Source organism: Pongo abelii, chromosome 5 (assembly GCF_028885655.2).
Source record: "Pongo abelii isolate AG06213 chromosome 5, NHGRI_mPonAbe1-v2.0_pri, whole genome shotgun sequence".
Taxonomy (NCBI): domain Eukaryota; kingdom Metazoa; phylum Chordata; class Mammalia; order Primates; family Hominidae; genus Pongo; species Pongo abelii.
Genome location: NC_071990.2, coordinates 37,908,677 through 37,922,499, shown reverse-complemented (window position 1 = coordinate 37,922,499; position 13,823 = coordinate 37,908,677). Strand labels below are relative to the sequence as shown.

At 53.3% G+C, this 13,823-nt stretch overlaps 1 protein-coding gene across 2 annotated transcripts in view; it reads left to right on the top strand.

The window, feature by feature from the left end:
- Positions 1-10,968, top strand: part of MDGA1 (MAM domain containing glycosylphosphatidylinositol anchor 1) — a 60,109-nt gene extending 49,141 nt beyond the window's left edge. The window contains exons 10-17 of one of the 2 annotated variants that reach the window (XM_024249145.3): positions 758-909; positions 1,705-1,882; positions 2,124-2,147; positions 3,430-3,582; positions 4,174-4,308; positions 9,414-9,544; positions 9,768-9,876; positions 10,617-10,968. In XM_024249145.3, the coding sequence (XP_024104913.2) occupies positions 758-909; positions 1,705-1,882; positions 2,124-2,147; positions 3,430-3,582; positions 4,174-4,308; positions 9,414-9,544; positions 9,768-9,876; positions 10,617-10,708 (974 nt within the window). In that variant the 3' untranslated portion in view covers positions 10,709-10,968. The remainder of the gene's footprint in view (positions 1-757; positions 910-1,704; positions 1,883-2,123; positions 2,148-3,429; positions 3,583-4,173; positions 4,309-9,413; positions 9,545-9,767; positions 9,877-10,616) is intronic. The other variant, XM_054558759.2, reaches the window with a different exon arrangement.
- Positions 10,969-13,823: the final 2,855 nt, after the last annotated feature.

The window sequence follows — 13,823 nt, the reverse complement described above, 5'->3', positions numbered from 1 at the left end:
TAGGGGAACAAGAGGGGCTGCCTGGGTTGCTGATGGTCTTCCTCCTTGTGGGGAGAGCCGCCTCCCTGCAAAAGCTGGTGGCAGCGCCCCTGGAGCAGAGCCTGGGGTTGCCCGTCCCCCATTCCATGGCATACACAGCTTTTCTAGCAGCACCCAGCTGACTGAGTGGCCCTTCAGCTTCTGTTTGAATCCCTCACTCAACAGCAGGGGGATAGGACGGCAGGCTACTGGCCCTCTCCCCACCTCCCCTCCACCCAGCCCTGCCAGCCAGAGGCCCCTGTGACATTTCCCACCTCCTTCCCTTCTCCCCTGTTCTCCCACACTCCCTGTCTCCCCACTCCTCTCTCTATTCCCCTCCTCTCCCTTCTCTTTCTTTCCTCCCAATATCCCTGACCCTTCTTTGTGTCTTTCCCCCAATCTCTTTCCCCGTCTTCCCTCATATCCCTTTTCTGTGTCTTCCTAAATTTCTCTTTACTCTGTTTTTTTCTTGGCCTGCCTTTCTCTTCTCACCAATATCACCTCTTGGAATTTCCAATCTCCCTGTCTCCATCTCCCACTTTCCCTCCTATCCCATCCTCATTTTCCCCAATCCCCTCTTCTCCCAACATTCCCCACCTCACAATATTCCCTTTCTCTTTGTTTCTCCATCCCCTCTCCCTTTTCCACCTCATCCTCTTGTTTCCCTTTCCCACACCTCCTCTCTTTGTGTCTCCCCCGCACCCTCCACGGCCCAATGCCCCCCTCCCCGCCCTCTTAGCCAAAGCCTACAGCCCGGAGTTTTACTTCGACACCCCCAACCCCACCCGCAGCCACAAGCTGTCCAAGAACTACTCCTATGTGCTGCAGTGGACTCAGAGGGAGCCCGATGCTGTCGACCCTGTGCTCAACTACAGACTCAGCATCCGCCAGGTGGGCCAAGGGGGAGCGGGGACCTGGGGGCAGGTGGAGGGTGGTGTGGCTGACCCTGGATATGCTCATCAAGGCCAGAGGAAGGGTCAGAGATGGGGCTCAGACATGTTGACCCTTTGAGAGACAATTCTTCAGGGGCAGGGAGAAAAGTTTTGGACATAGCAGCAAGAGATCGGAGGTTCTAGGGATCTGTCCCTTCTGGACCCAAACTCTAGGCACAGCTCTGAGAATTGGGCAGGCAAGGGTCTGCTGGGTTGGTTGGGGAGGGAGCCAGCACTGCTCACAGAACATAGAATCGACTCTTGGATCAAGAGCTTAAGAAGGGTGTGGGGGGGGGGGGGGTCAGTCTCATCCAGGGGGTCTCCACCATGCAAAGCCAGGGTCTCTCTGCTGTTCTCGTGCCCAGTCTGATCATGTGGCTCTGCTCAGCCCAAGAGGTGATTGGTGGGAGGGTAAGAGTGTGGCTCAGGGGCAGACTGCCTAGGCCAGAACCCAGCTTTGTGTGAGCTACAGCAAGCTACTCTCTTTGGCCCCGGTTTCCTTATCTGTAAAATGGGAGTAATTATGATATTTTGCCTCATAGGATTGTAATTTTGAGGATTAAATGACTTACTAATGGCAATATACTTAGAACAGTGCCCCACACTTATTAATGGTTCAGTGTGTTGCTGTCATCGTTTTTCTTATGAAGACAGCCCTGGGAGGTGGGCACGGAAGGGGTGATTGTCCTGTCTCATAGATGAGGAAACTGAGGGCCTGACTTCCTAAGCATCTTGGAACTCCCTGTACTTACAGTTGAACCAGCACAATGCGGTGGTCAAGGCCATCCCGGTCCGGCGTGTGGAGAAGGGGCAGCTGCTGGAGTACATCCTGACCGATCTCCGTGTGCCCCACAGCTATGAGGTCCGCCTCACACCCTATACCACCTTCGGGGCTGGTGACATGGCCTCCCGCATCATCCACTACACAGAGCGTAGGTGACAGTGGTGGTGGTAGGAAGGATGGGCCCATCTCATGGCCAGGGACCCCCTCCACCATCCTCATGTGGTTCCTAAGCTTGGGGTTCCCCACCGTGTACTACCTTGTCACTGCAGGCCAGATCCTCTGGCCTCCAGTCCTGGCTCTGAGGACCTTGTCCTCTGGTCCCAAGCAGGGTATCCTCTGCAGAGCCCCACACCTCAGTTCTGACTTGGTTTCCCCGCTTGCTTTCTCAGCCATCAGCTCTCCGAACCTTTCAGGTGAGACTCCCCAGTCACGCATGACTTCCCCTTCCCTTCAGGGACACAAAGGCTCTCCTGGTGAGAGAAAGGAGATAGGCTATCCTTGAGATAGTCAGAGAGAAAATGAATTCCGCCTGTGTTTCCATGGGTTAGGGCCAGAGGCTAGAAGGAGAAGCAGGGTTGGGCTGGAGATGTTTATATCTGGGATTTATTCTGGGGTTTAAAGGCCAGGCACGTGGGGAGAGGCTTACTGTCCCAAAAGAAAAAAGGAGAGGCTGGGCTCATCTACACCCCCTATTGCCTGAGTCAGGGGTTCTTAGTCTGTGACCCATGGACCTCCAAGGAATCTATGTATAAAATTCAGGCAGTCTATGAACATGGAAAGGCATACAATTAATTTCTTTTTTTTCTTTTGAGATGGAGTCTCACTCTGTTGTCCAGGCTGGAGGGTAGTGGCACAATCTCGGCTCACTGCAACCTCTGCCTTCCAGGTTCAAGTGATTCTCCTGCCTCAGCCTCCCAAGTAGCTGGGATTACAGGCATGTGCCACCACACCTGGCTGATTTTTGTGTTTTTAATAGAGATGGGGTTTCACCATGTTGCCCAGGCTGGTCTTGAACTCCTGACCTCAGGTGATCCACCCGCCTCGGCCTCCCAAAGTGCTAGGATTACAGGCGTGAGCCACCATGCCTGGCCTCAATTATTTCTTTATTTTCCCTGTCTTCTAGCAGAAATTTAACATCCCCTTCAATGATTAATGGAGGACCCACACCACAGTAGTAAAATCAGGACCTGTGATTTTGTCAGCAGTAGAAATCCCGTATTCTCACCTTACCTTACAGTTTTTCCAGATATCTCTAAATATCGTTTATATCCATTTGTATTTCAAAACTATAGTAGTTACTAGACCTAACACTAGATCTTGTAATTTAATTAGATAATAAAGAAGCCTACTTATGATTTTATAACAAATTGAAAAATATTTTGACAACTGTATTTTGATATAATTGATTTTCTTTATAATCCTATATATTTCATTTTATGTGTCTAAAATCATTATTCTGAGATTATCCTTAGGCTTCACTAGATGCCAGAAGGGCCTAGGGCACAAAAAGGGTTAAGAAGTCTTGTTATGGCAAGAAATTTGTTGTGGGCCCCATGCCTGGTCTTTGGAAGCCTGGAATCCTGGGTGCCTTGCTTGGATGCATGGGAGCTGCCTCTGGGAGGGTGACAGAGGCGAGGCTGGGCCTCAGGGGCTGAAGAGGCTGACTCTTTGTCTCATTTGCCCCATAAAATGCAGACAACACCTGCCATTTTGAGGATGAGAAGATCTGTGGCTATACCCAGGACCTGACAGACAACTTTGACTGGACGCGGCAGAATGCCCTCACCCAGAACCCCAAACGCTCCCCCAACACTGGTCCCCCCACTGACATAAGTGGCACCCCTGAGGGTGAGAACCTGGCCTGCTGCCAGAAATGGAGGATTGCTTCAGGGGGGTGTCTAGGCCCGGGGCCCCCCAGACTGGGGATGAAGGGAGATGGCCCCAATCTGAGGGAGACGCAGCCCTGTCCTCAGGGAGCTCTAGTCTGAGGGGAGACACAGCCTCGATTTCAGGGATCCCTGGTCTGAGGTGAGACACAGCCTCGATTTCAGGGATCCCTGGTCTGAGGTGAGACACAGCCCTGTCCTCAGGGAGCCCCAGTCTGAGGGAGACACAGCCCTGTCCTCAGGGAGCCCTGGTCTTAGGGGAGACACAGCCCTGATTTCGGGGATTCCTGGTCTGAGGTGAGAGACAGCCCCATCCTCAGGGGGCCCCAGTCTGAGGGAGACGCAGCCCTGTCCTGATAGAGGATCAAGAGGAAGAGGAATTACAGTAGAGCCAAGGACCCATGGGCACTGACCAGACTCCTGTGCTGTGAGGCAGAGTGCGTGGGGTGAGGCACCTCAGTTCAGCCAGCAGAGGCTTAGGCAGAGAGGGAATCAGGTAGGAAGAGGCCCGGCTGTCTTGGGGGCTGTTGGCACATCTTCCCATTCCCCACAGGCTACTACATGTTCATTGAGACGTCGAGGCCTCGGGAGCTGGGGGACCGTGCAAGGTTAGTGAGTCCCCTCTACAATGCCAGCGCCAAGTTCTACTGCGTCTCCTTCTTCTACCACATGTACGGGAAACACATCGGTGAGTTGGGGGACCAGGTAGTCTCCACCAAGTGTGTGCTGGAGGATGGGAGGGGAGTGGGGTCCACAGGAGGCCATGGGCTGGCCCATGTGAGGCCTCAGCTTCCCCACTTGGCTAAATGAGAGGTCCTTGGACGGGTCTGCACAGAGAATTGGCAAGAGGAGAAGTTGAAAGCCAGCTTGCCCGAGGTTTTGAGATGATCGGGGAGTCCTGAGCCTACAGATAGAAAAGACTCCAACAGGGGACGGACATGGTGGCTCACGCCTGTAATCCTAGCCCTTTGGGAGGCCAAGGCAGGCAGATCACCTGAGGTCAGGAGTTCAAGACAAGCCTGGCCAACATGGTGAAACCCCGTCTCTACTAAAAATACAAAATTAGCTGGGCGTGGTGGCAGGTGCCTGTAATCCCAGCTACTTGGGAGGCTGAGGCAGGAGAATCACTTGAACCCGGGAGGTGAAGGTTGCAGTGAGCTGAGATTGCACCATTGCACTCCAGCCTGGGCAGCAAGAGCAAAACTCCATCTCAAAAAAAAAAAAAAAAAAAAAAGAAGGAAAAAGAAAAGACTCCAGCAGGATGAGATGGAAGTGAAGGGGATGGAGAAGACAACTAAGAGGATGCAAATATGGAGTGACTGCCAGGTGATATCCTGGGTGCGCCGCATCCCTGGTTGCATTAACTCTCACAGCCACCACCAGATGAGGGAAGTGTTACCATCCAACTCAGAGACGTCAAGCATTTTTCCAAGACCACACAGTAAGCTAGATCTGTGTGACTTCTCCAAGCCCTAAATGTGAGATCGGAAGGGTGCTGCTTTGTGGGCAGTGAGAGGAAGTCCTGCTTCCCAAGTGAGAGAGTGAACATAAGGAGTGCCCTTTGGCAGGCAATGGTACTGGTAAGAGCGTCACATAACCAGTGTCAGCCATCACTTCCAGAGCTCCTGCTCGGTGCTAGGTATCAGGTGCTGTAGTGAATGAGGTGGACGAGTTCCCCATCTTCTTGGCATTTACAGGCAAGTGGGAGGGACAGGTATTAAACAACCCATGCTACCAGCTAGGAGTTAGTGACCCCTGCGGCAGTGGAAGGACAGAGGCTGAGACTGGTGGTAACAGGGAGACCTGCCTGACCCCACAGCATGGTCGTGGAAGACTCTGCTGAGGACATCAGGATTTTTTAAAAATTGTTTTTGTTTGTTTACTTGTTTATAGGAAAGGTAATACATTTCACAAAGGCCGAAAGGTACAAAAGGGCACATAATGCAAACGCCCTCCCATCCCAGTTGATCTACCAAAGGTGATCAATAGACTAGATTTTAGGGCAAATTTTCAGAGATACTTTATCCAATAGAAACCAGTACATATGGCCGGGTGAGGTGGCTCACGCCTGTAATCCCAACACTTTGGGAGGCCGAGGCGGGCGGGACACCTGAGGTCAAGAGTTCGAGACCAGCCTGGCTAACATGGCGAAACCTCGTCTCTACTAAAAATACAAAAATTAGCCAGGCATGATGGCAGGTGCCTGTAAGGAGGCTGAGGTAGGGAGAATTGCTTGAACCCAGGAGTTGGAGGTTGCAGTGAGCCGAGATCGCACCACTGCACTCCAGCCTGAGCGACAGAGTGAGACTCCGTCTCAAAAAAAAAAAAAAAAAAAGAAACCAGTACATATATATATTCTGTTTTCTCCCATTTTACACATACTGTCCTATACTTGCTTTTTCCCTCTGAATTGTGCATCATCTTGGTGATTATTCCTTGTCAGTCTGCAGAAAGCATCTTCATTGTTTTCCTCAGCTGTAATGGTAGAGGGAGTGACTTTAAGCAAATCTAGATGTAAAGGCTCATCATGGAGAAGTTTCCACAGCTAGGGTGATGGGTCAAGCTGAACTGATGAACAAGAATGGAGTGGGATAGAAGGTTCTGCATCCACTGGGGCCCCCAAACCATTTGCACAGATCATTTTGCCCGTGGCTAGGTCTGGACTTCATAAGAAGCTTCTTCTGGGGTAGGTGAGGGTGGATGACCAGGACTCCACCACCCTACCCAGTCCTCCATTTCTATTTGGCTTCCCCAGGTAGGACAACCAATTCATTTGGGTTTACTCCCATCTTTCCTAATTTTAGCACTGGGTATGTTTTATGTGGTGAATAAAGCTAGCCCTTAAAACTCAGGATTTCTCTGTTACTGATGCTTATGACAAAGTTCAAAAAAGAAAAAAAGAGTGAGTTAGTTTAAAGAAAGATATTAGCACATGTGTTACATAACTTGGTCAAGATAGTGAAAGGGGAGATTTTGGAGGCATTAGCCTGGGGGTGCTCAGCCCATTTGCCCACAGCCATAGGGACCTGGAATTCTGGGGTAACTGAGAGGTGCTGGAGGAGAAGGAGGCGACCAGAACTTGGCTAAGAGTGCCCAGGCAACACCAATGCCCCCTCCCTGTCCCTTCCAGCTTACCTCCAGCCTGCAGTGATATGAGATACCTGGCTCTGAGGGAAGGGGAATCAATCTTAGATGGTGCCCGTTGGCTGGCATTTCCATGGCACTTCCCATAGACAAAGCTGTACCATCTGTGACACCAGATAGACAGACCCCCTGGTGGGAGAGAGCCACCAAATGTCACCTGCCTGAGATGAAAGGAGTTGGCTTGCACCAAGGAGAGCCAGCGAGACACAAGGTCTGGGGACAGCTGGTGCCCAGAGCTGCCAGGCAGAGTGGGAGGGGAGGAGGGAAGAGGAACTAGGATAGCAAGAAACACCCTGTCCCCCATGGCAAAGCCAGGCAGAGGAGCACATTGAAGGTTCCAGGCATGTGGAAGCACCTTCGCCAGCCGGGGGGTGGGACCTTGAGACTGCGTCAGCACCCAGTAGAACAGGAGGTACTCACCCTGGCTTTCACAGGGCCCAAGCCCCGGTGTCTTCCAGGATCTTCACCAGCCCCAAAGGAACGGCTCTCACTTCTCCTTCCTGGAGCTATGCCCCCTGTGCCCATTCCCCTGGGATCTAGCCTCAATTCCCATACCATTTCTTCCTCCTCCACTGCCCTGCCCCAAGGACCCTGACGGGGAAGCCTGCTTTTTCACCGTCCCCTCCCCTCAGCACCCCATCAGCTCCAATGTCTCCCCTGTTCAGGGGCTTCCTGACATCCCTTTACAGAGGACATCCAGGGCCCAAGACCCCCAACCTTCCTTTTGAAAAGGGCCTGCTCAGGTTCAGTGGCTCATGCCTGTAATCCCAGTGCTTTTGGAGGCCAGGAGTTCTAGACCAGCCTGGGCAACATAGCAAGGCCCCATCTCTACTAAAAAACTTTAAAAATTAGCCGGGTGTGGTGGTGCGTGCCTACAGTCCTAGCTACTTGGGAGGCTGAGGTGGGAGGATTATTGAGCCCAGAAGTTTGAGGTTGCAGTGAGCCATGATTGTACCACCAAGACCCTGTCCCCGTCCCTGTCCCCACCAAAAAAAAGAATGAGCTTTGCTCACTACACTCCTCCATATCTTTCTTGCCACATCTAAAGCCAAACAGAACTCTATGCTGGTGCCTGGATAGACTCCAGCTTTCCAGCCTCTGGGCTTTTGCTCAACCTGTTCCCTCTGCTTAACATGCCCTCTTACCACATTCCCCTGGTCAAATCCTTCCCATTCCTCAAGGGCTGTCGAAAACACCACCTCCTCCAGAAGTCTTCCTAGGTTTGAGCTGGGAGCCCTCTATCCTTCCTGTGAACTCTGAGTCCTTAACATACAGCTCCCCAGGCCCAGACCACTCTCTGCTCTGTGGTATGGTAGTCCCTGGGGTTCACATCTTCCCTTCCCTATTTGACTCCTTGCAGGAAGGTCTGTGTCAAATTCCTATCAGTTCCCAATAGTTAAATTCTGAATGAAGAATTTTCTGTAACTCTCGTCAAGGACTTTCATAGAATCTCAGAGTTGGAAGGACCTCAGGGTTCATGAAGACCAAATCCTATCATTCATTTATTCATCCATCTATTCTTTCACTTAACTAATTGAGCACCATTATATGCCAGGCACTGTTCTAGGACACTAGAACAAGGCAAAGACCCCTGCCCTTGAAGAGCTTACAGTCTACTGGTGCCAAGCCTTATAAAGAAAATAATGCAGGAAAAAAGAACAGAGAGCTATTTTACATGGGGTAGTCAGGGACTTCCTTGAGGGAGGGAAGAATGTTCCAGGCTGGGGCAACATCACAAGCAAAGGCACTAAGGTAGGAACTGGCCCTCAAGTACTGAAAGAAAAGCAAGGATACCAGTTTGCTAGACCCGAGTGGCAGCAAATGAGATCAGAGAAGCTGACAGCACCCAGATCAGGTGTGGAAGGCCAGGAGAGGACAGCGATGGGAAGCCTCAAAGGAGACTGATCAGGGGGGTAACATGATTGGAGACAGGGGTCCCCTCTGCAGCACCGCTGCTGGATAGTCCTGTCCAGGGACAGGATGCTCCCCCGAGACAGCCCACTCTTTTGCTGGGCAAATCCGATACATCCAGGGTCTTCCTTAGATGCAGTTCAAATCTGCCTCCTGCAAACTGTCACTTGCTGGTGTTTATTCCACCCCATGGGGAATGCAGAGCACGGACAGTCACACAGACTGTCCCCTCTGGCCTTCTCTCTCCCAGGGCCTTACTGGACCCAACATATTCCTCTTGCCAACTGGGTATTCAACATTTTAAAAGCCCTTCATCTCCCTCCACAAGTCAGGTACTGCCAACAGGGACACACTGTTTTCTTTGGAAACCCTGCTGTGTGCCCAGACAGAGGTCCCACTGCCCTGGGACAGCTCCCTTGCCTAGAGGGGAAGGGTAGGGTGTGTGTGCATGTGTGTGTTTGGCGTTGGGGAGATTAGCTGATTAGCAAGGCAGGAAAGAAATGAAAGAAAATTTGCAAGTCATCCTGATGAAATGAAATCCTGCTGAAGTCTTCTCTTTCCCACACTGAGGGTGTCCCTGCAGGAATGGGACATTGCACCCAGCTGGGCATGGGGAGGAGGTCCTGTCAACAGGGACAGGGCTGCAGGCTATGGTGGGAGAAGAGGGCTTGGTAAATGTGGAAAGGTGAGGGTGCCCTGGCCAGATCTCACTGCCCCCTGTCTTCACATCCACCACAGGCTCCCTCAACCTCCTGGTGCGGTCCCGGAACAAAGGGGCTCTGGACACGCACGCCTGGTCCCTCAGTGGCAATAAGGGCAATGTGTGGCAGCAGGCCCATGTGCCCATCAGCCCCAGTGGGCCCTTCCAGGTGAGTCCGCAGGGCCCAGAGGATGCTCCCCGGCTTCGGTGGTTGCTGTGGCCAGGAAGCACTTAGGAAAACCTTGTCCTTCTTCCTGGGGGCTAAGGATGGAAAGAGTCAGGCTAGGGGGAACTTCCAGGTAGATTAAGGGGAAAGGTGGGGTCGGGGAAGCACTCTGGTGCCCAGCAGAACCTCCTCAACCCTTGCTCCCTGCTTTCTGACCCCACCCCAGATTATTTTTGAAGGGGTTCGAGGCCCGGGTTACCTGGGGGATATTGCCATAGATGACGTCACACTGAAGAAGGGGGAGTGTCCTCGGAAGCAGATGGATCCCAATAAAGGTGCAAGATGGGAAGGAGGTGGGGGAGCTGAATCTGGAGGGAGCTGTGTGTAGCGGGGGTTCCTGTCTGTTGCGGGAGGGTGTTTGTGTCTGAATAGGGGTTCAGAATGTCTGAGTAATGGGAATCATGTGGCTCTGACTGTGTGAAGGTGTGCCCCACCCTCACTCAGGCTGTGTACTTGTGTAAACAATGAGAAGCCTGGCCCCCACCCTTGTGGTGAGCATACTGACCTGTTCACGGTATCAGAGCGCCTCCTGTGCCTCTGTCTGAATACACCTGTGCGTACCTCTGGCTCCACAGGTGAATGTGTGCCTTCCAGGGCCAGAAGTTTCCAATACTAACAGCTCCTACTTACTGAGCAATTACTCTGTACCAGGCAAGGCACACAAACTTGTATATGCATGTTTCACTTACCTCACAACAATTAATTCTCACAACAGTCCTTTGGGGTAGCACACACCATCGGACCCATTTTACAGGTGAGGAAACTGAGGCCCACTGAGGTCAAGTAAATTGTTCTGAGTCTTAGTGAACGTGAACCCCGGCAGGCTGAGCTAACCCCCACCCCATGCCACCTCATGTCTGTGCTGTGAGTTTGTGTGTGTGCACTGAGGCCAGTGCCCACCCTCAGGCCCTCCAAAGAGGTGGGCAGAGTAACAGTGCCGACCTGCCTGCCACTTCCTTCCCCTGCCAGAGCTGACCAGAGCCCTGGCCTGTCTCCTCTTTCTCCCCTGTTGCAGTGGTGGTGATGCCGGGCAGTGGAGCCCCCTGCCAGTCCAGCCCACAGCTGTGGGGGCCCACGGCCATCTTCCTCTTGGCGTTGCAGAGATGATGAGAGCTGTATGCCCCCCCACCTTGCCCCCGGCACACCAAAGTGTCCACATTGTACCAAAGACTGACCCCCGCCAGCTGGGGTGCCCAGGGGCAGGGCCGGCCCGCCAGGGAGGGGGCCTGCATTGGCTGCAAGGATGAGCAGAGAACAAGGACAGAGGCCAGGCACTGAGGCCCTGGAGACAACTGTTCCACATGCACACACGCACACACTCATGCTCACACACACAGAGATATATTAAAGCACAAGTTTCTATCTGACCTGCCAGCACCTTCTTTACTGCGAAGACAGGGGACTTGCCTGAATGGCATCTGCCAACCCAGGGACCTCAGCGCAACATAGGCCTTGTCCTTGCTGCACTCGTGGTGTGCTTCTGACTTTCCCCTGTCCCCTAAGTCAAGGCCGAACTCCAGCCTGGTGGCTTTGCCAGAAGGGAGCCAGAAGTGGGGCAGACATGGAGCCCCTCCCTTGGTCAGACTCTGGGACTCCTGAGATGGGAGAGGCAGGGATCAGAGGAGGAACAGGTGGGACTTTGTGAGCTCTGTGACTGTCCCACGTCCAGGGGACAAGGAAGGTAGGGCACCTGCTGCACACAACTCTGTCCAGAGTGAGCACTGGATGGTGGAGACCATAGGTCACCCCAGATCCCCTGACCTATTTCTGGGACACCATATTTCCCTCCTCAGTGTGCGCCCTTTGAAGGGACCCAGCACAGGGTCTTGGGCCTGGGCAGTCTGAAGACTGATGCCTTCTCCACTCCACCCTACAAGCAGTGGGACTCCTGAGAACACAGTTCCCTCCTAGCCTCAGCCCCCAGCTGGGTCTCAGAGGATCTGGGGGAGTGGCGGCCAGCCCATTTTCTGGGGTGAGGCTTGACTTTGAGAAAGGCAGAAGAGACGTCCTGCTTCTGTGATTTGGTGCCCCCATATCAGACAGTGAATTTGGAAGTGGAGAGGGACCTTCATTTCTTATCTGGTTGGCATGAAAGGGTGCCCTGGATAGGAGGGTGTGTACAGGGCAAAATGCCAAAAAGCATTGTCTAGTTGAAAGTTCCCTTCTCCACCCAGGGACAGTGAAGGAGGAGGGGCTTATAGAGCTGGGATTGGTGGAGGGAGCAGGTGCCAGTCCCCTCACTCTCTGGGAGCTGTGAAAGAGCTGCCTGTCCTTGGGTCCTGGGTTAGGCGCCTGAGATTGACATGATGGGATCTAGATCTTTCCTCCTTGACATCACCCCTGAGCCCCCACCCAGCCATCCATGGAAGAGAGAAGGCCCAGCCCCTCCCTTCTAGAGTGAGTCTTTATGCATGCGTGCATATGTGTGTATGTGTCTGTGCCCGTCTGTGTCTAGGTATCACCGTGGGTACATTGTTAGGCAGGAGTGTGTGCAAACACAGGTCTGTGTGTGCAATCGCACGTATCTGCCTGTGAGACTGGATTGAGACCCAGTTGTTTCTGTGAGTGTCCGTGTACGTCAGCATGTGTGTCCGCCTTCCTGAGTGATGTGTTCGCTTGTAGGGTGCTGGCTGAATAGACTCTGTCCAGCCCTGTTCTGTAGTCTCAAGCTGCCTGCGATGGCCTGAAATTCCACCTTTCATCCCCTATGGATGACAGAGAGCTTACAGATGACCTTATTGAATGCAAGCACCTTTGGTGAGGAGCGTCACAGGGCTCCTCCTGGAGCATTTGGTGGGGACAGCTGCAGAGAAGAGGCCTGGAACTCGGGCAGCACTGCAGCGCCAGGAGGCAGGCGGGGAACCGAGGCAAAGGCTGCCCATCTCCCCCTGCCAGGCCTGTGTGATCATTATCACCAACAGCTGGTGGGTGGCCGGGCCAGGATGCAGCGGGGCCTTCTGATGCCCAATCAGCATGGCTGCCTTGCTGGCCCAGTCAAGGCCTCTGTCTGAAATGAGTCGCTCCAGGTTCTCAGCATACACTTCCATCGCGTCTGTCGGGTATTGTTCCTTAACCGTCCCATCTGTGCAGAGTCCGTTGCCCCAACTAGACTGTGAGCTCCTCCTCTGAGCCTTCCAAGTCCTCCCTCCACCTCCACCACCTCCCGCTCATGCCCAGCACAAGTGAGCCTGGTGTGGAAACCACTCCATTGCCCGGTGGAATGGATTCTGTAATCAGTGGTTCCTGGCCTTGCCTGCAGAATAGAACCACCAGAGTCCTTTAAAAAGCATTGCTGCTTGGTTCCCACCTCAGAGGTTCTGATTTAATTGGACTGGAGCACAGTCGGACATCATAAATGTTGAAAAGCTCCTCGGGTTCTCCTGACAGCAGGAACCACTGGCCTGGCACCACCTGGGTGCTTCCTCTGTGCCCTCACTGGTGTAGGCATTGGAGCACCAGAGATGAGTAGCCCCAAGTGCTCCCTCTTTGGGGTTCCCAAGGCACCCTGTGCCTGCTTCCCTCAGAGGACCTTCCAATCCATCTGCCCCGCAACCCTGGCTGCTCCGACAGGGGGACTTGTCTCCCTTGTTCCCCTCAGGATCCATAGAGCGGACAGTAAAGGTGCTCAGTACATGTTCGCTGAGCTGAACTGCATACATGTGGCCCCCAGGTTCCTGGTCTTTATGGACGAAGGGCACAAGGTGGAGGGGGGATGGGGGGGATGCTGCTGGAGGTCTCAGTGGGTGCAGACAGCCCTGCCTTGAGGATGGCTTGACCTGGGATTGACAAAGTGTGTCTGCTGAAATGCTGAGGTCCCCACATGTGAATGGGTGAGGCTGATGTATGTCTGTGTGTGCCAGCAGGTGGGTGGGGGATGTGGGTGTCAGTGTATGCCAGCGGGCACTGTGAGTGTCTAGGCACGTGCTGGTCTATGTGTGTTTGTGTGTTCCTCAGCAGGAATGAGTGTCTTTGTCTATCACCAGGTGACTTGTCAGTGTCTGTGTCTGTGTGTGCCTGTGAGCCAGCATCTCTGTATCAGTGTTGCTCATGCTGTGTGTCTCTGTGCGCCATGGTGTGTCAGTGTCTGTGTGTTGATGGGTGGCCCATGAGTGACCCCCGCCAGGGGAGACCAGGCTGGCTGGATCCAGCACATCTCCCCAGTGGCAGCCTCACCCTCTGGGTCAGGGTGACTGAGGCATTTTGTGGCCTTAAAACGGGGTGT